Source organism: Lagenorhynchus albirostris, chromosome 4 (genome assembly GCF_949774975.1).
Source record: "Lagenorhynchus albirostris chromosome 4, mLagAlb1.1, whole genome shotgun sequence".
In the NCBI taxonomy this organism is placed as follows: domain Eukaryota; kingdom Metazoa; phylum Chordata; class Mammalia; order Artiodactyla; family Delphinidae; genus Lagenorhynchus; species Lagenorhynchus albirostris.
The window spans coordinates 74,852,961-74,879,801 of NC_083098.1; the positions used below are offsets into that span (position 1 = coordinate 74,852,961).

The window sequence follows — 26,841 nt, forward strand, 5'->3', positions numbered from 1 at the left end:
ACCAAAGCTTAACCGCAGCAGCAGAATGACTGGACACAGTAGGATTCAATAACGTTCACTCATCATGCTGTTACTGAGCTCCTTCTCTGTGCCAAGCCCTGAACTAGGTTGCTCTTCTTCTTGTTCTTATTGGTTTCAAATAGTTTTAGTTCTTTAAAAAGAAAATCTACCTGTTTCCAAATGACAACCAGGACAATGAGTGAGATGATTACAATCACCAACAACACCAGGACTGCGGCCGCCACCGTGAGTTCAGAACGCAGAGCTAGAGGACCAGGGAGAGAGAGAGAGAGAGGCACGGTGGAGAACTTGCACAAACACGCGGGAGGGCAGGAAGGCAGGGTGGCTGTATCTGGGCCAGAAATCTTTCACTACTGGTGGAGAAGCATAAGAGCTGCCAGCCTTATTTGGAGGATAGGCAAGACCATCTCTCAGTTATCTACATGCATGAAACTACTCCAGCTCTTCCGTTAGAAGTGAAAGGGACAAAATTCAGTTGGGAACAAAATACCTTCCCCAAAGGTCCTCCAACATTAACCTTCTGGACAAAATATGAACTGGAATATAAATATTAATAAGTGAGATTGAGAGCTACCATTAGTAGCATAAGTTTAGAACGTAAGTTCAGAAAATCAAGTTCAGTTATTTTGAAAGGTTGCAGTTTACTTATATTGCTTTTGGCTTCATTGATTTTTTTTTTTTTTTTTAAGAATTCAACCTGTCTCAACTGTTATGAAGAGCAACAAGGAGGAAGACCCTTCTTCCCCATCCTCCATCCCCACATGCTCAGACCAAAGAGACTGGGTAGCTATACGGCTAGACAATCAAAATGCCTAGGGGCCTCTGCACAATGCGGTTTGGGATTTGAATCTGAAAGAAAGGGCTCCCACAGAGATGCCCAGAGAAGGCATGTTAAGAGCATCCGGAGCTGAATTTCCACCGAGGGACCTTCATTCCTACGGGACCCCATCTGGGATTCAAAGTTCCGCTTGAGAGAGGAAGGGCTCGGCTGCTGACTTGGCCGTGTCCTGACCCATGAGCTACTCACTGGGAGCCACCAACTTCAGCTCTCGGCTCTCCACCCCGAGGAGATTCTTAGCCAGGCATCGTACTGCAATGGTCTCCTCCACCTTGGCGAATGTCACTTGGCCCTCCACCATGCTCCTGTCTCGGGGGTGGACCTCCGTGATGATGTTTGAGACATTGTTGGCCAAAATCGTCCATGAAGTTTCGTTATTACATCTGGAGACGGAGAAAAAGGGAATAGGTATAGAGCCAGTTACGGGGAGTCATGGGGGTGGGTGGAGCAGTGAGAATCATCTAAGACGGCAAGCAGCCCCGACTTTGTCTGCATTTGGGGGGCTACAGGTCAATTTTCTTATTTTATGTGCAGATTAACATTCAACACCTTGTTCTCCAAGAGAGAATAAGCTACATGTGGGTATTTAAAAGTTAACTGGTGATGAGGACAAGGCAGAGATAAACAAGTTCAATCCAACAGAACTACCCATCCCAAGCCTTGAACCCATGAGCAACCTGGACTTCAAGAATTTAACTATCCCAACGTCCCACCCCTCCGAAAAGGCCTGCTGCCCTCCCTTCTCTCCACCCACACTGTGAGGACCCCCTCAGGTGTCACTAGGGTTAGACCTCGATACCAGCTCCAGTCTGGATCCAAGTCTGCTGCCTTGTGGCCTGCGGGGGGCGTAGGTCTAGGAGTCTCCTTCTCCAGGAGAAGCAATGAGGTTTCTGAGCACAGCAGTCACTACAGGTGGGAGTGCAAATGTGCTGCTCACGTGCCCGCCGGAGAAGGGTGAGGGGTGGGGGCTGAAGGAGGGACGGGGACCTTAACTCCCGCCACAGAGCAGGTAGTGAGAAGTCACCTGGGCAGTACCTTCATTTATTTTCACGTGCCAGTCTAACCACCAAATAACATTCACCACAGATGAAATGGGAGATGAAACTGTGGGCCAGGGTAGTAAAAATCCTCTTACAGCAGTTCTTTAGATTCATGCTCTTTTCAGATTAGAGACCCTTTGAGAATCTGCTGAAAGCTGTCGACCTTCTTACAGCTACTCAAGGACACAGAAGTGCACCTGCGTGCATGCACGCCTGCATGCACGCACACGCGAGGTCCATGTTTGGAACCCTATCTTGCAGTTTATGAGACTTAGGCCAAATAAGAATCACAAACACAAAAACAAGGGCCAGCAAAAGAAGTAAAATGCACTTGAGGTCCTCTGTCCCAAGGAAGAAACATTCTGACCACAAATGGAAAGGGAATGTGCGATTTCCATACTTCTTAATATCCTTGCAAATCAGCCACTCAATATCAGGAAGAGGGGTTCCTTCAGCTGTGCATCTCACTGTCTGGCCCCCGTTAGAGCCATGGTGGTCGTCGACCAAGTCCAGAATGGATGACGGAACTGCAAGAGGTGAAAAGAAATCAGAATTGAATTGGTTCGTGTCCCAGAACTTCTGGGAATTACGAAGTGGAATTCCAAGAGTTCAGAACTTGTCCGCGTGACATTCAAACCTACAAACCAAGTGGCCACTGAGTCATGTGCACAGTTAACACTGCAGTTTGGACAGACCCACTTGGGTAAGAGCATGGTCACATTTTCAGTGATTTGGCATTTATGCCCCGTGGTGTTTTAAATCCTCAGTGAAGAAAGCAAAAAGCCCCTGTGGTTATTTGGCTTGAAAGGCAAGAAGGCTCTTAAAATTATCTTATAGCTTGGGAATCATCTAATGGATTCATCTAAATCTAAAGCAGCATTTACCAAAGTGCATCTATGGGGTATTATTAGGTTTTAAAGATGTTTTTTCAACCTGGGATCAAATAATTTAGAAATATGCTGATACTTGTATCATAGATTGACTGTGAGGGTCAAATGAGCCCACCTAAGACAGTATGTGGCCCAAGGTAGGTGAGTAGGTTCTGAACCAGGATGTAAAGACTTGGGCACTCCTTTCTGGGAAGGGCCACTGTACGAGGTCTACAAGGAAAGCAAAGCAAAAAGGCCAAACACTCTGGAACAATCTAAGGTCATCCAGACCAAAAAGCATCATGTCACTCTTCCCAGACCACATTGAGAAGCAGATGGTAAGGAAGCTAGTGGAGCCTAGGAATTCCCAAATGATTCCAGACTAGCCTGGAACCTCCCAGAATTATGTGGATTTGTAAGTCCAACAAAGCTATCCCTGACATGTGACATCTACAGTCCCTGCTTCTCCCCTAAAAGGGCTGCTTTTCCCTCCACGACCTGGGGAAAAAGTGCCAGGCTCTCCTCGGGAGACTCTCAGTCACACATCCACTGAGCTGGCATTATCTTTATACGGCCCTTACATACCTTGAGTTAAGAGTTCAAAAGTATAGCTCTTCACATCGTCTTCATTTTGAACTACAATAGTATAATGGCCGCTGTCTTCTTCCTTAGCTCGGATCAACTTTAATTTGCTTCGATACCTTAAAAGTAAAGGACTTTGTTTCAGCAAGTTGTAGCCAAATAAATTCTAACCATTAAGTAATAACCATATTCAATTCGAATTTTGTTTTTTGTAAAAAAGTAAAAACATCTTTTTTTCTTGTCCATATCATCGCTTTTCTGGGATTTTTGATACACTTTCTACGCACTGAAGGTCTGAGTCATAGACACTTAATTCTTAAACATAAGACGGGACAACCTGAGATGAGCAATGGCTTATGTGGCTACAAGAGCAGTCAGCTCTGCTAAGGCCAGACTTCTAAATGGGAATAAACCCACCAACTTTCCTTTTTTTTTTTAACCCTTGATTTTTACCTTCTAAAAAAATACTTGCTTCCCCTAAATATTCATCATTTGAGTGATTAGCCAAACAATGGAACATCCTTGGAAGAAAGAACGAGGACACTGTCTCTGTATCGATACGAAGAGGTCACTAGGGTATAAAATTCCTGCTTGCTTGTATCTGCTTTAAGAAACTCTGGAAGGTTTCATAAGAACCTAACAAAACTAACAAAAGTATTCCCCTGGGGGTGGAGAAGAGGGGGTACGGAGGAACACGAGGACAGGAGTGGAATAAGGTTTCTTACAATGCACTGTCTTTAGGCTTGAATGATTTTAAAGCACAGGATTCATCTTAAAAAATATATAAATTAGAGAAACATAGTCCTTCATACTTCACTAATGGGAAGTTTCTCCAAAAGGTTTCTTACACGTACAATAAATGACATTTGGCCATGAGCGTGTGTGTGCGTGCACGTGTGTGTGCGTGCATCTATAAAGTAATGGCCCATTTGGCTGTCATTAACAAAACAGCACAGTGTGATAGGCTTCCCTGGTGGCGCAATGGTTAAGAACCTGCCTGCCAAGGCAGGGGACATGGGTTCGAGCCCTGGTCTGGGAAGATCCCACATGCCACAGAGCAACTAAGCCTGTGCGCCACAACTACTGAGCCTGCGCTCTAGAGCCCATGAGCCACAACTGCTGAGCCCTCGTGCCTAGAGCCCGTGCTCCACAACGAAGAGCAGCCCCCGCTCGCCGCAACTAGAGAAAGCCCGTGCACAGCAACAAAGACCAAACACAGCCAAAAATAAAAATAAATAAACAAATTTATAATTAAAAAAAAAAACAGTACAGTGTGGAACTGTGAGTGAAAGGAAGGTGGAGTGAGAGGAAGAGCACTGGTCATGAAGGGAGGAGATCTGGGGCATGACTGAACTTCTCCATGCCTCAGGTTCCTTATGTGTAGCATTGGAAAGCTGTATGCAAGTGTCATTTTGAGAATTAATTACATGAAATAATCTAAAGCATTTCAGAGGCTCCAAAGTACCCTGCTAATGTAGAGTCTTCTAGCCCAAGACGCCAGGTGCTGGGACCTGTGAAGGGAGCATGCTGGGCTGGCTTTCCCTCTGCCACACCACACTGGACACACTCTGGAATGGACTTCCTTAGAGTCCCCTTAGCGACCCTGGCTGCCAATGACCAGACAGTCTTTTGTCGTTCATTTTCTGCACTCGTTCGGCCAAGGAAGCTGGTGGATCCACTAGTTTGTTTGGTTTTTTGTTTGTTTTATTTATTTATTTATTTTTGGCTCTGTTGGGTCTCCGTTGCTATGCGTGGGCTTCCTCTAGTTGCAGCGGGCGGGGCTACTCTTCATTGCGGTGCGCAGGCTTCTCATTGTGGTGGCTTCTCTTGTTGCAGAGCACAGGCTCTAGGCACACGGGTTCAGTAGTTGTGGCTTGCAGGTTCTAGAGCACAGGCTCAGTAGTTGTGGCGCACAGGCTTAGTTGCTCCGCAGCATGTGGGATCTTCCCGGACCAGGGCTTGAACCCATATCCCTGCATTGGCAGGCGGATTCTTAACCACTGTGCCACCAGGGAAGCCCGGATCCACTAGTTTTAAGTAAGCCAGACACCCCTCCATCATATGCATCCTATGTTCCCTTGCCCTTCATGGGGATTAGATGTGCTGGAGGAACTCTCGAAGCACCTGAACAGGCCGCTCTCCTGGACCACTCAGCTGACGACCGCTACCTGGCCGTCGCTATTGACTGTAGCTCGCAGACAGCGCTCAGACGGGTGTCTCAAGTGTTGGCTGCGCCAGGATCACCCTATTCCTCTCTGGCCTCACAGCCTAGTGGAAGGTTGGGCACTGCGCACCTCTTTGTGCACCTCCATTTCGTGTCATCAGAAAGCCTTCCAGATTCAGTATCCCACTTCTTTTTCCATCACTGTTCCACAGAGGTTTCCACGTCCATTTTCCCAGATGTCGCTTCTCAATTACACATGGAATTTAGTTCAGAAAGAAGAAAGCAAATCCTGAGGTTAAGCGAACTGATGAGAGAGGGGTTCTGTCTTCTCTTCTTCCCTGAAGGCTTGAAATAGAGGACTGTGTCTCCCTGGGATGGTTTCTGACAAAGGTGCAGGGCTGGATTAGCTGAGCCCTTCAAGAGGTACCTTCTACTCCTAAATTCTGATCAGAGCTTAAAACTGCAAGAGACCTCAAAATATCATCTGGTCCAGTTCCTTGCCTTGAAGGACACAAGGTATTATTAACCCTACATTACAGATGGGAAAACTGAGGCTGAAGGGTGACTTACCCAAAACTCCACCACTGGTTAAGAGAGGACAGCAGTCTCCGGACTCCTCAGAGGGCAGGGATCTAAACTATTCACTGTATGTCTTCTCCTAACCACATTTAACCAGACACTACTCTTATTTCCCATGGAGGCCTCACTGGGGCGAATGCGTTTCAAATGAAGCCAGCAACGTTTTGTTTCATGTAGGTTTATGTGCTAATTGCCCTGGAACTGTAATCACCATACAAGTGGGTCCAATTTTACTTTCTTTCCTCCATCCCTTGCTGAATCCAGGAACGTATCTTTCATCGGGAGCAGAGATTTTCAGTTCTTCTTTCTCTCGTTTGATCATAAACTTACCAACACACTATTATTGCATTGCAATGTCATCGGAAGAGGTACTTGATTTCCACTATCTCCTATTTCTGACTGCTAAATTTTCCATATGGACTCTTGGTTTGGGTTGTAAGACAAGCGCAAGCGTCAGTCTATCTAGGAATACACACACAATAAAAAGAAAAGGCATACTCAGGAAGGCTGTTTCTTTACCTGATTTCCTGAATCTTTTCTATGTCAGTGGTGATCTCCGTGAGATTCTCAATCAGAGTCAGGTTGTCCTTGAGCCAGGCTATCCTGGGAGGGGGGTAGGCCTGCACGTCCACCACAAAATGTTTGACTTCATGCAGGTTGACGGCTTCCAACGGGCTGAAGTTGGGTCTGATTTCAATAAACCCTTTCTCTGTACAGGGAAAAGTTTCCGTTAAACAACGCTTACTGCATAGTGGATCCCCGAGCAGCACAGTCAGTGGACATTTTGGAAAGCAGAATGTACCGTGCACAGAGATGGTGACTTTCTTCATTTCTTTGACCTCCTTGGTGGCCTGGCGGGCAGCACATTCGTAATCTCCACTATCTTTCACCGTGGCCTCAGGGACCATCAGAGTGTACACCAACTTGATGGACGGGACCTTGGTCTCCTCCAGCATTGTGAGGCCTTTGCCTTTCTACAGAAAAAGGGGAGGAAAACCAACTTTAACAAGCTAGCTCCTAAGAGTGAAGCCTCACGTAGGCTACGGACCCTGGGAGATAATGACGCACCGGTATGGGTTCGCGGACTGTAACAAGGGTACCACCCTTGTGGGGATGTCATGCGGGAGGCCGCTCTCGTGTGAGCCCAGGAGCTATGCAAGAAATCTCGGTACTTTCCCCTCAATTTTGCTGTGAACTTAAAACTGCCCTAAAACATAAAGTCTAATTGAAAAAAAGGGTTTTTTCAAACTCACTCCTTTGAAAATCCTGTTTTAAAAAGATATTTAATGACATAGGAAGGTGTCTGTGCGCTACTGCCGCAGGAAAAATACATAACAAAGTACTATTTAAAGTATAGTAGCTATTAATTATTATATTTATAAAGTATTTATCTCCCTAAAATTATAATGGAGGTGTTCTGGGAAGTGACTTTTCCTCTGTTTCTCTAAATTTTATGAAGTTACAACAATAAGCCTATGTTATTTTTAATATCAAACAAAAATATGATTCATAAACCAATACTTTGATTATATATTTGGGGCCAAACAGCATATAGTTTGGTTTCGAGGGGAAAAATATTTTATCTCCAATAAATGAAATGTTTCTGTTTTAAGGATTAAAGGCAATCAGGTATGAACAGAAAAATCAGATAGCTTTACATTTCAGCAAAGATATATATATATATATATATATATATATATATATATAGGTCTATGAATGTCTCTTCAAAACATGAGGTTTATAAGGCAATATGTGAAAATGCCCAACTTCCAATCAGACGCCCTGGAGAGAAAGGAAAGGGGCAGCAAAAGCATGGGGGAGAGAAATGGATAAAAGAAGAGACACTATAAAATGCCAAAAAAAAAGAGCAAGAAGCCGAAATTTGCAAACTAGGAGTGAAGGGGACAAAAAAGCGTATATATACATATATGTTTTTTGTTCTCCATGAGGCCCCTGCATTCAATACTGTTAATTGTTTCTGCGTGGGACCATCATAGCCTTTCACAATGGTTCATATACACTTACCACAGTGCATTAGAATGAATGAGACCCGGGATTAACATATACGCACCGCTATATATAAAACAGGAAAACAACAAGGACCTACTGTATAGCACAGGGAACTATACTCAATATCTTATAATAACCTAGAATGGAAAAGAATCTGAAAAAGAATATATGTATGTATAACTGAATCCGTTTACTGTACACGAAACTAACACCACATTGTAAATTAACTATACTTCAATTAAAAAAAAAAAACCAGAATGAATGAGAACCTATGTGTAAATCCCCAGGGATGAGAGATGGCACGGCGGCTCCCCTTCCCCGCTTCCATCTCCATTCCTCCCTCCTTCTCCCTCTTTCTGTACATGGGCCAGCTTTTAACAGAGTGCTTGGGATTTGGCAAACATCATTAAATCTTTGTTGAATGACTCGAGTTATGCCTGTTCACTGAAGAAAACCAGGCAAAGAAAGACCAGGCATGCAGGAGGCAGAAGTGTCATGGGTGTCCACAAAGCAGAAATAGAAGGGGGCAGACAACCAACATTATCAAATGCCTCAAAACCCAAAGGTATGAGAGCCAAGAAAAGGAGAATTCATGACTCTCTCAGCAATCAGCAAATTTTAAAATCCATTCTCTTTTTAATTTTTTTGGTTGTTATCTTGTAGCCATAGAACCTTCCGGTTTCTTTCATACTTATGAGAAAAAGGGCTCAGTGTGAAATATCTATGCATTCTGTCCAGCTGTCATCATCTCAGACTCTCCCATTGCTCCAAGAGCCATGAAGCCATCTGGTCAGTGAGCAGCTTAGAGATGGGAAGCTGGGGTCTACAGGAGGTCAATGTCGTGCCCCATCAGCGATGGGTCTTTGGACCCCTCCTGTACTCCATTCCATGCCACCAGGGGCCGTGAGGGTACCTACCACTTGTCCAGGGTAAGTCCACTGAAGGTCCACAACCTCATTGTTAAAGACGGCGCAGGTGACCACAATCGATTCCCCTGCCTTATAGACAGTTTTAAGAGCTTCCATTTCCAGATCAAGTTCTGATGTTGCTATTTAAAAAAACAACAAACACAAGGACCTAAATATCCACAGTATAGTTAGGATCTTATAAGGTTTGGACTTTTTTAAGATGACCCTGAACAATAATTTGCAAACCACCTTGATCAAGACAAAATATTGAAAATCTCAGAAACTTTGATTTGCGTTGACATACATAATTTGGCACAAAATAAGACACACACACACGCAGAACAATAACAATAGTAAAAATAAACTCCAATTAAACAGAAGACATTTGAATCCGCAAGCATTTGGGTTCATTTGGGTTAATTACGACTGCAGCCGCCTTTACTGATGGATCTACTCAGTCTTTACTGACCTGCGCTCCCCTATAGGCACTAGTTCCCACCCCATCACTCATTCTCCTCTCCCGCTCCGCTCCCCAGGTATTCTCAGCACTTCAAGAACCTAGCACAGAGCTGGGCATAAAAGAAGCCCTTCACAGAAGTTCAATGGCACACTCTTGCTAACGCCACGCCTACACGTAAGCGTTCGATAGATCTGTTGCCCCCCAAGCATGGTTTATCCTTTCCCATTTGCATTAACCACTCGCATCAAAGGGATGAAGTCGACAACCACCAGCTTTTCTCAAAATCAAAATCACTTTTCTTAAGTTACTAAAATTAACCTAGGGGTCCAACCCTCACAGGTATGTGTTTGTTGTTAGGGCCTTTGTAGTCAGGAATGTGACTAAACAGTAAGAGGCTTATGCAAGAAAAGAATTCCTTAGAGTATTTTGAAGTCAACTGATGAAACACAAAATCTTCCAGGGGTAGGAAAGCTTTTGCCTTTGGTATTGCTAAGCTTCGTACTGTTACAGCCACAGAAGTCAGCTTAACATTGTACGGTAAAGGTGGGATCCTAAGTTCCCATATCAGAATTTGGGGTCTCCCATCACCAGGGACTAAGATCAAGGGAAAAAAAAGCTACATGCATCTGACTGTTTTGCCCGTAACTCTTATTTTAAGAAGGAGGGGGCTTCCCTGGTGGCGCAGTGGTTGAGAGTCCGCCTGCCGATGCAGGGGACACGGGTTCGTGCCCCGGTCCGGGAAGATCCCACATGCCGGCGGAGCGGCTGGGCCCGTGAGCCATGGCCGCTGAGCCTGCGCGTCCGGAGCCTGTGCTCCGCAACGGGAGAGGCCACAGCAGTGAGAGGCCCGCGTACCGCAAAAAAAAAAAGGGGGGGGGGGGAGAGGGCACAAGTACCTTTTAAAGCATAAACATTGAATGGGATCGTCTGGAACTTCTTCCCCCTGACGGTGGCCTCGCAGATATAGGGTCCGACAGTGAAGGTTCCATTAAAGCCTTGTCTGCTGTCATAGGAGGCGTGCACCACCCCGTCACTGCTGAGTAAAATCACTGGCGTCTCAGGATCAGTCGTTCGACAAGGGATGATGGCAGAATCATCGTCCTCCACGATGACCAAGTAATCTGTCATTCCTAGAGGTACGAAGGCTACATCTGGGTCTGAGGTTTGAAAAGGAAAGAAAAACATGTTAGGGATTAATTTCATCTTTACACATATATGCAGAAAAATTATTCCTTTACCATTAATCAAATTCAAAGGTATGAATTTTACCTTCACACATATATATAGAAGTGTCACCCCACTGACATTAATCATCATAAAAGCTAGAAGGTTCATACTTCTTAAAGTATGAACAATACCAAATTGCCTATACCCTCATAAAAAATTCTGATGCTAGGGCTTCCCTGGTGGCGCAGTGGTTGGGAGTCCGCCTACCGATGCAGGGGACGCGGGTTCGTGCCCCGGTCTGGGAAGATCCCACATGCCGCGGAGCGGCTGGTTCCGTGAGCCATGGCCGCTCGGCCTGCACGTCCGGAGCCTGTGCTCCGCAACAGGAGAGGCCACAACAGGAGAGGCCACAAAAGTGAGAGGCCCGCGTACCGCAAAAAAAAAAACCAAAAAAAACTGATGATAAATATAAATATTAGTCAGGAATTGAGGTAAAAATTTAAACAACTACTAAAAACAACAAAAAATGGACAACAAAATAATCAGGTCTGTTCAAAACATGAGAAAATACTTATAATTTTTAAATTATGCAATGCTTTTGACAATGCTTATGGCCTATAGTCAGTATTATTGAAAAGTAGTACAGAAACCTACCTATAAAAAAAATGACTCTCAAATAATAAATAAAATGTATAATCCCATAGCTTGAGAATTTCCTTTCCAAAGAAAACCAGCTACTTAAGCTACTATAGTAAGAAGTATTGAGAGTCTCAAGCATCAGTTTCGCAAAGGATGTGCAACTCTTCATAATAGCAAACAAGATCTCTGACAATGCAGGGCCTACCCAGATGATGTTTGTGCTAGGGCAAGGGAGGAACAAGAAGAACCTTTGGACTGGGAGTTCCCTGGTGGTCCAGTGGTTAGAACTCCGCACTCTCACTGCCAAGGGCCCGGGGTTCGATCCCTGGTCGGGGAACTAAAATCCCGGAAGCTGCACAGTGCAGCCAGAAAAAAAAAAAAAAGAAGAAGAATCTTTGGGCAATCTTAGGCAGATCAAAACTCCAAGACCCAGGGACCTTTAACATACCTACCTTCCTACCATTGCCTTCACAACGGGAGAAGGAGGGGGGGTGGTATATATGGTGGCAATGACAGGTGACATTCTAAATACCTACTCTTTTTGAAACAATTTTTTTTGATTGGTAGGAAGGGAGGCTGATACAGATAAGAGTGTCAGAACAGAAGTGAAGAGGGTCTAGATCCATGGAGCACCCACAGTTAACAGAAGGCAGGAAAAGGAGCCAATTTTAAAAACTTGAAAAGACAGAAAGGTATGAAGATACACTTCTGAAACCCCCTTACTCTACCTCTGCTAAAATGACACGGATGGCAAGAGCTGTAAGTGGTTTATATGTTTATTTGAAACTGACTACTCTGGCTGTATTCCTCTTTAATTCATCCATCTATATATTACAACTGCCGTGATTTGAATTTGTGTTTAGAGTTCCAAATTCTTGAACTCTGTTAGCAAAGACTCCAGCAAAGTTAATTAAGCTGCAAGTTAATTTCAGGTTAAAATATACAGTTTGATATCCATTACACATCAGCCAGAGCTTCCTTTAAAATGCAAGTCTCCCCTACCATCATGCGTTACCTATGCAATGTTTAAATAACATGGTGGTCCTTCTTTTAACAACTGTCCTTGGAAGAAGCCAATATATACAGATACAGATATAGATACAGGTACAGATATAGATATAGGTACAGATACAGACATAGAGCATTACAAAGGAGTACCCAGGCAATGCTAGGAGGGTGGCAGACCAAATGCATCTCAAGCTCATGGCTAAGGCTAGTTAATGAGGGTGGCTGCTGTGGGAAAGCACCACATCTTCCACCAGCAACAGGGCCTGGCTCTGAAACCCATCACAACCCTAGGCCATGCCCTCCAGAGATGCTTCCAGACAATGACTGTGTGCAACAGGGGTTCCTTAGGCTGGAGGACTCCCCAGCTTTCTTTGCCCAGAGGTCTAGGACTCATCTACCCCACCTTCCTACCCACGGTCCTTCATTCAGGGTCACCCTTAAAATGCAGGCAGACAGCTCTCCCAGCCTCTGCCGGATCCCTCCCCATTTTCTCTCATAAGCCTCTCTCCTAGTAAAACCCTTACATACTTAATCCCACCTGACTCCTATCCTGGCATGTGTTTCTTGGAGGACAAGAGACAACATCAACCTGACTTTTTATTAAAAAGAAAAAAAAAATATTCTAACTCATCAAGAGTAAATACAGGCACACCTCGGTGTATTGCGCTTTGCTTTACTGCACTTCGCAGATCCTGAATTTGTTACAAATCGGAGGTTTGTGGCAACGCTGCATCAAGAAAATCTATCAGGGGCTTCCCTGGTGGCGCAGCGGTTGAGAGTCCGCCTGCCGATGCAGGGGACACGGATTCGTGCCCCGGTCTGGGAGGATCCCACATGCCGTGGAGCGGCTGGGCCCGTGAGCCATGGCCGCTGAGCCTGCGCGTCAGGAGCCTGTGCTCCGCAGCGGGAGAGGCCACAACAGTGAGAGGCCCGCGTACCGCAAAAAAAAAAAAAAAAGAAAAAAAGAAAATCTATCAGTGCCATTTTTTCCAACAGCATTCCCTCAGTCCGTGTCTCTGTGTCACATATTAGTAATTCTTGTTAATATTTCAAACTTTTTCATTGTTATTATCTTTGTTACAGTGATCTGTGATCAGTGATAGTTGATGTTACTATTGCAAAAAGATTACAACTCACTGAAGGCTGAGATGATGATGTTTCTAGCAATAAAATATTTTTTTTTATTACTTTTTTTTTTTTTTTTTTTTTGCAGTACACGGGCCTCCGCGGAGCACAGGCTCCAGACACGCAGGCTCAGCGGCCATGGCTCACGGGCCCAGCCGCTCCGCGGCATGTGGGATCTTCCCGGACCGGGGCACGAACCCGCGTCCCCTGCACTGGCAGGCGGACTCCCAACCACTGCGCCACCAGGGAAGCCCGCAATAAAATATTTTAAACTTACAGTACGTACGTTGTTTTTTTAAGACATAATGCTATTGCACACCTAATAGGCTGCAGTATAATTCAAACATAACTTTTATATCCACTGGAAAACCAAAAAAAAATTTGTGTGACTCGCTTTATTGTGATATTGGCTTTAATGAGGGGGTCAGGAGCTACACCTGTAACATCTCCAAGGTACGCCTGTACATGTTTTATTGAATTTAAGAAATAGCATGGTTATTTGGAAACTATTCTAATGACTATGGGCAAGTCCATGGTAAGGCCTACCTAATTACTTTGCGGCGCCAGCACTTAGCAGTGCCTGTCACACAAAGCATACACAGTAAATATTTGTTGAACTCGATCAAACTGAATAGAAATGAGTACATTTCAGACATTCTGCACAATGCCAATAAAAGATGCCACAATGACAATGATTTTCAAAACTTAATACAGTTCCAAAATATTAAGTGAATATTTCTAGATGCCGGCATGGCAAATGATCTTGATTTCAGTTTGTGTGTTCGCCTATAGCTTTCAAATTTTCTCCGATGAAAATTTATGATTTTTATACTTATAAAAAACTCTCATACAATCAACAGGAGAGACGGGACGACGATAAGCTTGGTCCAGGGGACCCAGGCAACTCACCTGGCACATAGATGTAAATGCGTCTGCCCTCGATCTCGCTTTCTTCCAACTGCGTGTGGTTGTAATAGCAAGTGTACAGCCCCGTGTGGGCCGCCGAGGCACTGACCACTTCCAGCACCGTCACAAAAAGGCCACTGTTGTTCTCCTCATCTCTGATTTCCACATTGGGGTTCTCTTCTTCAGACATGGGGTACTGCCAGCTCACTTCACTCTCCCCAAAGCATCTCAGAGAAAAGGATGAATTCAGCTGGACAATCCTCTCGTTTTCATTGGGCAGGATGGAGGGTAATGAAAGCTGGCAGAGGATGAGGCTTGGCCCTGTAAAAGGAAACATGCTCTGAATAGGATGCAGGCCAAAAGGACGGTCTCACCCAGAGCAGCTTCTATGAACAATGACCATTTCTACGCAAAAATCCGCTAGCCTGGGTGCCCCTGAAAGGCCCTCCATTATAACAGCACCGCATCTGCTGAGAGCAGCAAATGCTCCTAAGGCCTCAATAGTCCCGCTAAGCGCCCCTGGATTCACCCCTCCAAACACTCCAATGGATAGAGGACGTCTGACTCCAACTCCATATTTTAGACTCTTATGTGTGACCATGAAATATCCCAAGATAGTATAAGCTCAAGCACACATGCATTCTTTACTGTGGACAGGGAATGCAGACAGTAAAGACACAAGGCAGATTCGTGCTCAAGAAGTACGCGTCTTCCGTTCCTCTCTACCCTCTGGCGTGCCTCCTCTCTAATGACTTCCAGAAACCAAAGCAGGAGGATGTGGATTTCAATTCAAAAAGAATAGTCAAGCCCAAGAGCAAAAACGCCTAACTTCATCTTAGAACCTAAAATGTCAGTCTAGCTGCTTCCTCTGTCTATAAAACTGGTAGAAGAGATATTATGACTTAATTCATTATTCATTAATGTTCTCTAACCTCCCTCTGAGCCTGGTGTGGGAATCCCACCCGACTTCAGTATGTGTCCACTATGATTGAACAGCTTTTGTTAACGGGAAGTGGTAAGTACACCTGGGTCACTATCCCGCAGGTGGGGAATACTGAGTGGACTTCAGAACTCTTAAATCACTGACAGTGCTTAGTTCTACCATATCCATCTAGATACGATCTAAAGAGACTAATAGACTTAAGTTAACTCCTCAGATTAGAAAAACACTGGTGTCATGGTGAACATCTGCAATTTATAAATATCTGGATGAAAACTAAGAAAGTCCAATAAATATTTCAACAAATGGCCCCAGTGGCATCCCTCCTGTTGGAAGAGAGTTACTAAGCTTCCCCAAAAGTCAGTCTATTAACTCAATTTCAAGGCCAAAGGTGATTCTAAGATTTTGTAGCAATGAAAGCCATCTTCCACCTAAGACAGGTATAACTTTAGACAGTATGATTTTCTAGATGAGATTTTTCCATTATGTGTTCCCTTTGAGCATTCTTGAATTCCCCTGATCCACCTCTACTGGAAACCCATGTCCCAGGAGATGGAGGAGGACGGTGGGCAAATTTAGACTATTATTCCTAACAATATTTCAACGCCATGATGACACACAGAAAGAACATTCTTTTTTGAACTGGAATTAGTGCAATACAGCAGAGAGAACTGAAGGTTTGTGGTCATTCTAGACAATGTCCCATAGGTTTCTACTTCTCTTTACTCTTTCGGACTGTTTGCAGTATGCACAGTATAGGTCGTATACCCGCAGAGCGCAGAACTTAGGGGAAAAAAAGATTTCCCCTAGGACAATGAACTCAGATAGGCCTGTGATCCATACCTGTGACGAGACAGCCTAAGACCAGGAGTGCCCAATGGGAAGTCCCCATAGTTCTGGAAAACTGAAAAAGTCAAACAGAAACAATGTTAGTCAATAAAACAACCCGTGAGCCTAGTTCTCTTTGCGCTTTGCACTATGGAAAATGGGTTTTTTTTCTTTTTTTAGTTATTAAATTGCCTTTTTATTTATTTTTAAATTTAATTTTATTATTTTTTTTATACAGCAGGTTCTTATTAGTCATCAATCTTATGTTAACAGCATCCTTTTAGTCAACAACATCCTGGGTTTTAAGATTCACAGTTAAAACAGGAAGATGCCTAAGAAGCAGAAATCAGATGGCCTTGTGCGGCCCCGAGATCATGACAGGAACCATCTGAAGCCCAAACCCTTTTTGATTGTCTGCAGCTTTCAAATTCCAAAAAGTCTGACTTTATTGTCTTGGAATATGTCCAAAAGTACAGAAGAACGGTTCCTCTTAAACCATTTAAATTAAGATTGCGAAAAACAAATAAACATGTATTTACTCAACTGCTAAACTTGAGCTGTTTTCACTCAAAATGCGTTGATTGGCTTCGTGTTTCGCTAACAGAAAATACTTGGTCACATCCTCAGCAACTTTTGGGAAAAGATGCTTAGGCTGCCAACAAATATCTTAATACTTAAGAGCCATCCTGGTATAGACGTTTTTACAAGTTGCACTAACCCAGTGTCACTTAGAGGATGTCATAGGCAGGCCTGTACCAGGCTCGGGCCTGGGCCCCCAGCCCAAGTTCTCCCAGGACCTGCTACATTCACAGTCAAGCTGAACAAGGCACAGAAAAGCCGAGGGCACAGGCATGGAAAGAGGATCCGTAAAGGAAGTGAAAAAGGGAGAGGAAGTGCGAGAGAAAAGTGTGGCTAAATTCTTGTGTTTCAGGGATGCAGTAAACCACGGGATAAAATTCAATGGATGATCCGTTCTCACACAGGTACCTGTACCTGCAAAAGCCAAGTTCTCCACCCTGATCTCCTGCAACAAATTCTAGGGAACGGAAGAGAAGTAGAGAGAGAGAGAGACTGAAACTGAATGTCCCTAAGACAAAACAGGGAAAAGCAGTGGGCAAGAAAGGGGGGATAAGGAAAATTAACGGAGGGAAAAATGAAAAGCAGGACCCATACTGCCCTGCAGTAAAACCACTGAAAAATCCATTCTGGTCCACCCTCTGAAAAGGCCCCTCTCCTTTATCCTTTTCTTTCCATGCACACCCCACAAATTTTATTATCTCCCGCTTCACTTCCCACATGAAGTCACTGAGAAAGTGATCTTCCTGAAGTCGACCACGATGAGCTTCCAGGTATTGGGTCTGCTGAGCATCCAAGTTTCAATTAAAGAGGCTCCGCGGAGGGGCCTGGGCAGGGGCGCAAGCTTTAAGATGACCCATAAAAATCACCTAAGCCTTGGCCTGGGAGGTGCTGGGTCTCTGAGTTGCTCAAAACCCCAACTCATGCAACGGAAATGAGTTCATGGGGCTTGACTTGTTCCATCACTGACTCTGATGTGTGTACAGGATTCCTGAGTAAGCCGTCTAAAAAACAAAACCAAAGAAGGAATTCACGTACGCCTGTGTTTAGCCCTTGTTTTCTTCTTTTTTTTTTTCGTTGCAGAGGATCCAGTTGATAATAGCCTAGTAGTTTTTGGTGGAGCACGAGAGCTTCGTCATGTATTCTTGCTTGGAAGTGGCAACTGGCCTACCTGCAGACATCAGATTAAATTCTACCAGTTAAATGGAAGAGGAAGAAAGACAGAGTGAAACATGGAATGCTGGTAGCAGTGAGTGGGCTGGACAGGAATAAAATGATAATTCTGTTTTCTCCAAAGCGGGAACGAGAAACCAATATGTATGAAGCCAAAGTTGCCATGTGTATGCCGTGTTTGTTGATAATAACCCTGTGAAATATCTGATTTTAAAAAGGGCCGCTTGTGGCTCAGAGAGGTTTAGCAAATGACCCAAAATCACGCTGTTGGTGGTAAAGCCAGGATTGTAACACCACGTCTGTGTAATGCAAACACCACGCTCTCTGCAATCCACCATATGTTCTCTCTCAAGGGAAGGTCAGCGTTTCAACCTTCTGTGCTCCCTCCACCCCCAACTATTTCCTAATGCAAACTGGGGCCCTGCTTTCCTCCTCTGCTCTCTGCCACAGTGAGAGCAGCTCAATGTGCCATGAACCCAAATGCAATTTGCACAATGCTAGCTGGCTGATGGCTTCCAAGGATCCTGGCGTGTGCCCAGGGATGCAGGGTCCCCTCACTGCTGCGGTGACGGGCACAGCGGGCCCCAGAGCCGGGCTGGAAAGACTGACTTACCACAATTAGCAGTAACGGGCCTGTGTGTTTGTACATATAAATATCAACCTCCCACTGATAATCCACTTAGCAAACTTCAAAGGAGCCCTCCAGAGCCAGCTTGATGTCTTGGGTTTTATCACATTTATATCCTGCATTCCTTCAGCTGGGCTTGCCAATGATGCATCTTTAAAGCATTCCCAAGCTTAAGAGAGGGGCTCACTGCTTTTACAGCGCAGGCTCTGACGAGCGTTTTGCCCCGGCCAGGCCCCACCATGTTTCCTTCTGTGCATCCAGATATGGGGGACCCGATGCCAGGGAGGATTACTTACTGACATACAAAGTGGGCAATGAAAACAGGGCTTCGGAGCAAGCGATAATGATACAAATACTGAAAATCAACATGTGTTTACTTATGATTTCAACCTCCCTTCTCTGATAAGAGTGGTTCCCTGGCTAGAAATCTAGGCATATTGGTGAAGTTTCGTGTCATTACTCGTCTGTAACTCAGACAATTTACTCGTGAATAATTGCAGACTGTTAGCCCTACAGGGAGGTAATAGAAAACAACTGGAAAGAACGGAGGCTTCCCTTCCTATTGGCCCTGGAGTGAGAATCTCTAGGAGTCATGTTGCTATTTCCAGTGCTTTTCTACTCTGGGAGTAACTGCTCATCCTTAATCGGTAACCCCTATCCTAGAGCTCCTCCAAAAGTCGGACATGCAAATATCAGGAACTGAGGTTACAGATTCAGGGAAACACAGCGTGTTATGAGTCAGCAAGAATAAACCACTTTGCAAGGACGAACAATGGATTTCATCCAAAAAACATTTTTTTTCATCATAATCATTTCTCTCATGCCAGCCGTGCGCTGAGACTTCAGTCTCAATCCGCTATACTCACAACTCGTTGCCACAGGTTAGAGAAACGACCGGAGAAAAGAGATCTCTTCCGTGTTCCCTCTCAGACAAATGAGTGTGGTCTCTCCTCCCACGCCCCATTCTCTGGTCCTTCATTCCTTCTCTCAGAAGATATGATAGAAATGGCATTAGAGCAGGCTTTGATCCCACATCTGACACCTAGGCCACCTCTCTGAACCTCAGTCTCTTCTGTAAACCAAGACTAACACCTGACTCGCTGGCTTGCCTTACTGCATTATTATAAAGACTAAATTTTATAGTGTAATTGAAAGGGCTTCAGAAACTGCAGCTGTTAGTCTTCATACTGCCTCTTTTTCTGCAGGCTCCAAAAATGTTTTAGATGAGAGGGACATCGGAGGGGCTACGGCAGTTTCTACTTACTGAGACCAGTCAGGCCCCAGAGGCCACTTGACTGGCCCTGTACCACCTGCGTAGTGGAGAACTGAATCTGAACTCGCATGTGGTGAAGCCTGGTGTAGTGATCAACACTGTTTCAAGTTGAACCAATATATACAGTCATGTAAACAGAGAAACAAATCTGTTTGCAGCCACTATTCTTTCTCTTTAACAGGTTGCCATCTCTGTCCCTGCAAACAGAAGCAAAGAGCCATTAACTATGACTCTACAGTCAAAAACAACATGCTAAGCTAGAGAGTAAACACAGGACAAGCAATGCAAGGGCACTATTTCCAGAAGAGAGAGCATGGCATTCTTCTCACAAAGCCAGAGAGCTGGCTTCCGGATCACCAGCTGCACAATGCATCCCGCTGCAGAGCCGCTGAATACTGAATTTCACCCCACCCTGGCATGACTAGAGGCCACAGAAGACTCTCTCACAGTCCCAAAAGTCACTGACGACCTCAAGACTCAGATTTCCGAGGTTCAGTTAATTTCAGCTCTCTTCAGTTAATTCTAACTGTGAAAATTACATGGGCTGCTTTTCCCCTGCGACAAATGTTCTTGCAACTTCAGCCCAGGCAATCCAAATGCTGGTCTACCCTGGTGGCAACTTCAGCGAGGGTGTGTTTACTGGGATCTGCACCTCACCAGAGCCTGTTTTACTGTTTTTATCTCCTTGAGTTCCATTAGACATTCCAGTGATGGGCGGGGGCTGGGGCATTTTTACATGGGAACATTTTATGGGACCGTCTGAGCTCATAAACCTTTCTGCTCTCCTGCACCAGATATTTGACCACAGGAGACTACAATGTCAACTTCCTTTTGATTGTCACCAAACTGGTGTGACACCTAATGGGACAACCTTAGGCGTAGCAGCTTGTAGTATACTTGATCTCACCAAGTCCCCAACACTAGGGCTTCACTGTAAAAGGAAATGCAAATAACCCACCTATCTTCTTCACAGGTCTGTTCTGATAATCAGATGTGGTAGGTCAGCACTTTGCTCATTAGGTAAATACAAAGGATTAACAACTAAGGCGAAAGACTACCCAGAAGTCCATAAAATAAATGCTGTCAGCCCAATGATTCTTGCAACTTCACAGAAGAAGAAAACTTGGTCCTACCGGGTGGAAAATGCATCTTCCTGGTGCCACGACTCGCTTAGAATATCCGCGAAGCCCATTCTCGCAAAGGGTCGTTGCAGTTCTCAAGTAAAACCAGCAGGTGGCAGTATTGGTCCAAGGGACAGGCAGTCCGGCTTAGATGCTGCTACAAGTTCTATGCCAAAATGTCCCAAATCTTAACTTCCAATCTCTTATTTTATTGGGTTGTACATTTAGGTTTCGTGGTGACCTCAGCTCAAAGCCCGCAGAATAGAAACAGGAATAGGGTAACTGCCTGCGAAATGGCTTAAAGTTCCGCGGGGCCCCAAGAGAATTCGCTGAAGGCCAGACATCACCACCACCACCATCACCATCACCATCACCATCACCCCTGCCAGAGGGTCGGCCGGGGAGACTGAGCTTCGGGAGCCAGGAAAATGGCGCTGCCATCCCAGGTCGCAAAGGTTTAGAAAGTTCAGCAGGAAAAGCCACTCGGGAGGAGGTCGGGCGGTTCAGGGTTTTGTTTCACCAACGCTCTCCCCACCTTGCAGTTTCCGCCCGCTCAGGGGAGGGAGACCACCTGGGCAGCGCTAGGTGGGGGTCCCGACGCCGTGGCCGGGCCCGCGCTGCCCAATCTGTTAGCATACCATTGTCACCCCTCGTAAAGCCCCCGGCGGGGGCCGCGACGGCCGCGCAGCCCGGGAACTACGGGCTGATTGGAAACGACTGCTCCCATTGCATAATAACGCAGGGTCGTAAAACAAACAGCAAGAGGCCGCCTGCGCGGCAGGAGAACTTTCGAGGGGCTTGACACCGACCCCCACCCAAGAGCGCCCAGGATTTTACATCCTCCGCTTCTCCCACATGTAATTACTATGACGCCCCTACCCTTATCCCCAAACCCGGAGACCTCCGCCCCTCTCGTCCACCCAGCGCCATCCGGGCACACAAAGTGCCCGCGAGGCGTCAATCTGAGGCCTCCAGGAGGGGGTAAGGTGACCGAGGTTAGTCTTCCCCTGGGTCTCAGCGCTGCGCTCCGACCCGGCGGCTGCGGGGACCGCCGGAGGCTGGCGGAGAGCCGGATTGCGAGCCGGACGCCCGCTAGAGGGCGCGGTAGCCCCGAGAATCTTACCCGGCTAGCTCCTCGCTCCGGCCGGCCGCTCTGGCTCCGGGTCCCCGACAGCGCAGCGGAGACCTCTGCTCGCCCACCTTCGCCGGGGTGGTTCCGCGCTGGCACAGTCCGGCCTCCGGCCCCGCCACGCCCACACGAACACCGAGCGGGCCGCTCCCCCTCCCGCTGGTCCACGTTCTCTTCAGCTCAGTCACCCCGGCGCTTGGGGCAACGACCGCTCGCTCCCAGGTTTAGCGCCCGCGTCCGCCGCTGCGCCCCAGGCACGACGCTAGGCGTTTGCATTGTTTTCGGCTGAGACCTGAGAGGGGGCCGGACGGGGTGGAGGGAGAAGGACCGGGTGGGTTTAGGGTTACAGTCGCACGCTAGCGCCTCCTATGGGTCGGAAAGCGCCACGGCCGCGGACAGCTGCTCGCAGAGAAGGCCGCCGTGGCTGCGCCTCCTGCGCTTTTAAGAACCCAGCCTTTCCCCAGTGTCCCCCTTGCCCGACGCTCGCTCAGCCGCGGCTGCCCTAAGCACACAAGCGCCGCCTGCGCCTCTCGCTCCCCTTTCGCGGGGAAGGGGAAGACTGCTATAGGCGGGGAAGGAAGCACCCTGATTCCGAGGTCGTCCATCCCCTACAATCTACTTTTCCAACGGATCCCTGGCTCACTGTTCAGTTTAAAACAAAAGGAAATGCCACCAAGCCACTACAGCACAAGACAAGCACCGGCAGAGCCCGGACTAGAGTGTTGTGGGGAAAAGCAATTTGCCCCGACTCTGCCTCCCGCGCTCGAGGCAAGACCACAAACCTTACCCCCCGCCTCGCGTACCCCGCTGGCTGATGCTGCGCGCGGACCCCGTAAGACCAGACGCAAGGGAGGCTGAGAGCCGTACCTTTCGGCGACCGAGCAAGCTTTTAGCTTTCCCCCATGAATTGCCACTTTTCCATCAACAACATGTAACCCTATCGCAGCTCCCCGGAGGCCAGAGGGAGTCCCACCCACCGGGGTCTGCAGGAAGGCGCCGGTCACCACGTCCCCAGGATGCGTCCCGGCACTGCGCGCCGCCCACGGCCGGTCCCCAGGAGGCACAAAACGGGCCCGCCTCGGCGCCAGACGCGTTTGCAGCTGGGAAGCCCGGCCCGATTCCCCTCCCCCTACACCCCTCCCCAGTCCGTGCCCCCGGAGGAAAGCGGACCTGGGGCCGGGAGCCAATGCTCCGTTTCGAGTCCCTCTCGGTCTAAAGGCTGGTGCAAGGGCCGAGGGGCAGCTGAGGGCTCCTTCCTGGTGCCTTCTCCCACCTCGTCTATCTCCCACTCGCCACCACCCCTCGCTCTTGGGACTCCAATCCTGGACCAGCTACACTTGGGTCAAACCAAAAGCAAGACTGTCCAAGAGCCCGAAGCAGGGACTCACTAGGGTGTCAGTGAGGCTGGTCGGGCCCTCGCCTGTCGGGGAGTGGAGGAAGGGCCCCCTTTACCGTAAGGACTGTGAAGAGGAGAAAGGCAAGAGAGAAAGAAAAGACGGAAGGGGAGCAAAGCAGCAGTACCAGAGCCTGGGTCGGTCAGATGGAGGTGGAGATTGGGGATGGGAGGGAATGTTAAAACCAGAGCCAGAGCGGAAACAAATGAGGTGCTCACGTCCCGGGGGCCCCTTCCTCCCCTCCAGCGGCCCCCGGGCTCGCCGGTCTCTGGGGTGTTAGTCCCGTGAGCTGTGCGGCTGGTTGTCGTGCCCCGTTTGCCCCGGATGTCTCTCCCTGCTCTAAAAACCTGCCTAGTTCTGTTCGAAGGCGACCGCGGCGAGGCGAGGCGGTCCAAAACGTTGAGCAATTCGGTTGCGGAGCCAAAAAGCCATTTCCCACACAGCGAAGCCAGGGGCTTTTCCAGGCGGCCGGGCCGGGCGCGGGGCAGTCCGGACCTGATAAGTGTCATTCACGCTCCCTCTCCAGCCCCAATCTGCCTCTCACCCTTGGAGATGGGCTGGGGGAGCAAAGGGCGGGGGTGGGGGGGCCGCTCTGGCGGCGGGAGAGACAGCGAACCGACAGCCCCTCGCTTCCTCCACGGCTGAGACGCTTGGCCAGGCTACTGGCAGCTCCTTCACACCTGGCCAGGCGGCCGGGGTTCCTGGCCCCCTCAGACAGCGGTGCTCGGGTCAAGCCACACTCCCTCTCACTCTCAGCTGGCCGAGACCCTTTCCGACCTGAACCGCTGATCCCAGTTGTTTCCGAGCCAAGTGGACGCCGCCCGCTCCCCTGGCGCTGCCTGGAGAAGTTAATCTCACGTATAAAAGCCGATTTCCATGGGGATAGACGGTGGAAGAAGGAGGGGCGCGAGGAGAGGGCTCCGAGGCGGGCAGAGACTCTGGCCGGCGCAGGGAGTGGAATAGAAACAGGGACACTGGAGAGGGTGAAGCACGGGCGGCGAGTGCCACGCATCCCCGCGCGGAAAGGGGCATGCGAGGGGGGTGCAGGGTCCGGGTGCCCCGAGGGAGGTATTTCGCCTCCCATCTTCCTGTCTTACCTGGGAACCAAGTTTCTCCGTTACGAGTTGTCCCTAACTTCCCCCACAAGAAGTTCTCCACTTTTTTGGCGACCTTCCTTCTTTCCTTCCTGCGGCCGGGACTGGGCAGGAGCAGAGCCCCGGGCTTTGCATAAACGGTTCGACCGAGGAAGGGGGCGCGCAGAGATTGGTGGGGGTGGGGACCACCGCGCACAATGAGGGCCCCTTGGAGCGCAGTTCGAAATTCCTCAAATCCCAGTTGCTGGAATGCGAGGCGACGATGACTTCTTCACTCGGGGCCAAATGTGTTTGTCATTACTCCAGACCGCCTGCCTGCCTGCCCTGGCCGCCGTCGCCCCCGCGCTAGAGCGCGCAACCAGAGCGCACTGCGGGGCTGGCGCCCGCTCTCCCTTGCACTTCACTGATCCCACAAACCTCCGAGGAGCTCCCCAAACCTCGCCCAAATCCGCGCCCCCTCTGCTTGTCTCGAAGCCGCCAAGGCTGTGGTGAGTCTGGCCCCGGCTCGCACCGGGCGCAGCGTCGTCCAGTAATTACGCGCCCTGGGTCGGCGCCATGTGCACCCGGCGGGCACCCAAGGTCCGGCCCTCTCCAGCCGAGCCTTTCACGCCTCCCCTCCCTTCAACCCCTTCCGCGCCCCGCTCCGCGCTCTTCTCTCCCCACCTCCCTCGGTCCACCGGCCGCGCTCCACACCACCCGCTACAGCGCTGTCGCGCCAAACTGCGGGCGAGGAATGAAAATACTCGTTAAAAACCTGTCGCCTTCCAGGACCCAATGCCAGGAAGAGGGCAAACACCTCTGCCCCAACTCCCAGCAGTACTAGGTGCTAGTCCCAGTATACAGGAATACCACCCCCAATCCCAAAAGAAACCTCAAAAATGTAACCTTAAACAATTTCTTTGGGAGGCCATAGAGTTGTTAGAAAAACACTGCTTTTAAAAATAGGTCTGGAAAATGTGGTTTTTTTTTAAAATGCCTAGACTTTCGAACTCTATAGTTATCTTTCCTCCAAGTGAAGTTTATTCAAAATAAATTACTCTCTGGACACACAACTAGAATTCAACTCCAATTTTTTTTTTCTGATCGCCCAAACTTTAAGTGAAGTTACTTCACTTCTTGTAGCCCAAAGGGCCTGATTAGGGACTTCTCTTAGAAACAAAAATCCTTTTTCTCCTCCCTTACCTTCTCCTCCTATGTCAATTCGCAATGAAAATCCTACATATGGAGCAAAAAATGTGTCCACGGCCTTCAGTCCTCTCCTGTAGTCCCCTCCTCTGTTTCTCTCACTCTAGCTCCAACCGTAATGGGCTCAAAAACCGCGTTTTGTAATTGATTCAATGTTATAGTCCATCCTTCTAAAACTAATCATTTGCTCTAAGTAAATAGCTGTCAGGAAATGAAGGCCCCCCCCTCCCCTCGGCCTCTTCAAAATAAGAGTTTCCCTCGAACTCCGTGCGCTCTGAATCTTCCAGCCCCCAGATTGCGCCTTCACTTTTCGCTCTTACGCAATCAGGGGGTCCAGCCCCAACCTCCAGACTTCGACAACAACTGGGGGGCGGGGAGAAGCAGACCAGATGGGGTGGGTGGGATGGAAGAGGGAGGTGTGGATGCTCTGCCGGGGAAGGGGTTCGCGAAGATACAAACTGCCCATCATTTCCAGAATGAGTTTGCCTCCTGATCTGGGGGACATTTTCCTACGCAGCTAAGTTGCTTTGTATTTTCTTTGAAAGGAAGAAAAAGAACACGTTAAATTGTAGTTAATGCCCAGAGAGAATATAAATCTGGAATCGAGAAGTGGCCCTTCTGTAGGAATTCCTAGCCCGACTATAACTGGGGCCGTCAGGAGAGATCTCCGAGCGCTTGCGTCGTTTTGAACCTGGGGTCTTTTAGGGAAAGTGCTGTGCAGTTGCTAATCCTTTAATGGGATTAGGCAAACTGTTGAGTCTAATAAGAAGATGATGGGTGTTTTTTGGTTTGCTTTGGTTTTGTTTGGTTTTGTTTGAAAACGGGTTTGAAGGAGGGTACAAAGAGTCGAGGGTCTGCATAGGTTTGGAACGTTCTCCGACAGAACGACCTTTACTCCCTTGGAGCACTTATCTTGTCATGTCTTTGTTTTCATGGTTATCTGGGCGAGGTTGTCCTGGCTTCTATCACGCACACAAAAAGGCTCAGGCTTGAGCGTCTGGGGAATCCTCTACAAACAGCCTGTCACCTCCGCGCTCGGGGTGGGGGGGGGAGGTGTGTGGGGGTGTGTGGGGGTGCAATTTGACTCTCCCTGCGCTCCCTCCCGCCGCCTAGGTCGGACCTTACCTGTGCCCTGGGGGTCGAGAACGGAGCCCCAAATCCTTTGCCGGCGGCGCGAGGCAAGA

General features: G+C 47.9%; 1 protein-coding gene across 3 annotated transcripts in view; it reads right to left on the reverse strand.

The window, feature by feature from the left end:
- Positions 1-25,767, reverse strand: part of PDGFRA (platelet derived growth factor receptor alpha) — a 45,595-nt gene extending 19,828 nt beyond the window's left edge. Inside the window, exons 1-11 of one of the 3 annotated variants that reach the window (XM_060148160.1) lie at positions 25,655-25,767; positions 16,100-16,160; positions 14,320-14,637; positions 10,368-10,628; positions 9,021-9,151; positions 6,896-7,067; positions 6,613-6,802; positions 3,354-3,469; positions 2,300-2,426; positions 1,049-1,242; positions 171-265 (exon numbers count right to left, since the gene is read on the reverse strand). In XM_060148160.1, coding sequence (XP_060004143.1) covers positions 171-265; positions 1,049-1,242; positions 2,300-2,426; positions 3,354-3,469; positions 6,613-6,802; positions 6,896-7,067; positions 9,021-9,151; positions 10,368-10,628; positions 14,320-14,637; positions 16,100-16,148 — 1,653 coding nt within the window. In that variant the 5' untranslated portion in view covers positions 16,149-16,160; positions 25,655-25,767. Of the gene's footprint in view, positions 1-170; positions 266-1,048; positions 1,243-2,299; positions 2,427-3,353; positions 3,470-6,612; positions 6,803-6,895; positions 7,068-9,020; positions 9,152-10,367; positions 10,629-14,319; positions 14,638-16,099; positions 16,161-22,851; positions 22,906-24,475; positions 24,489-25,654 lie in introns of those variants that run through there. The other 2 variants (XM_060148161.1, XM_060148162.1) reach the window with 2 other exon arrangements.
- Between the last annotated feature and the right edge of the window lie 1,074 nt (positions 25,768-26,841).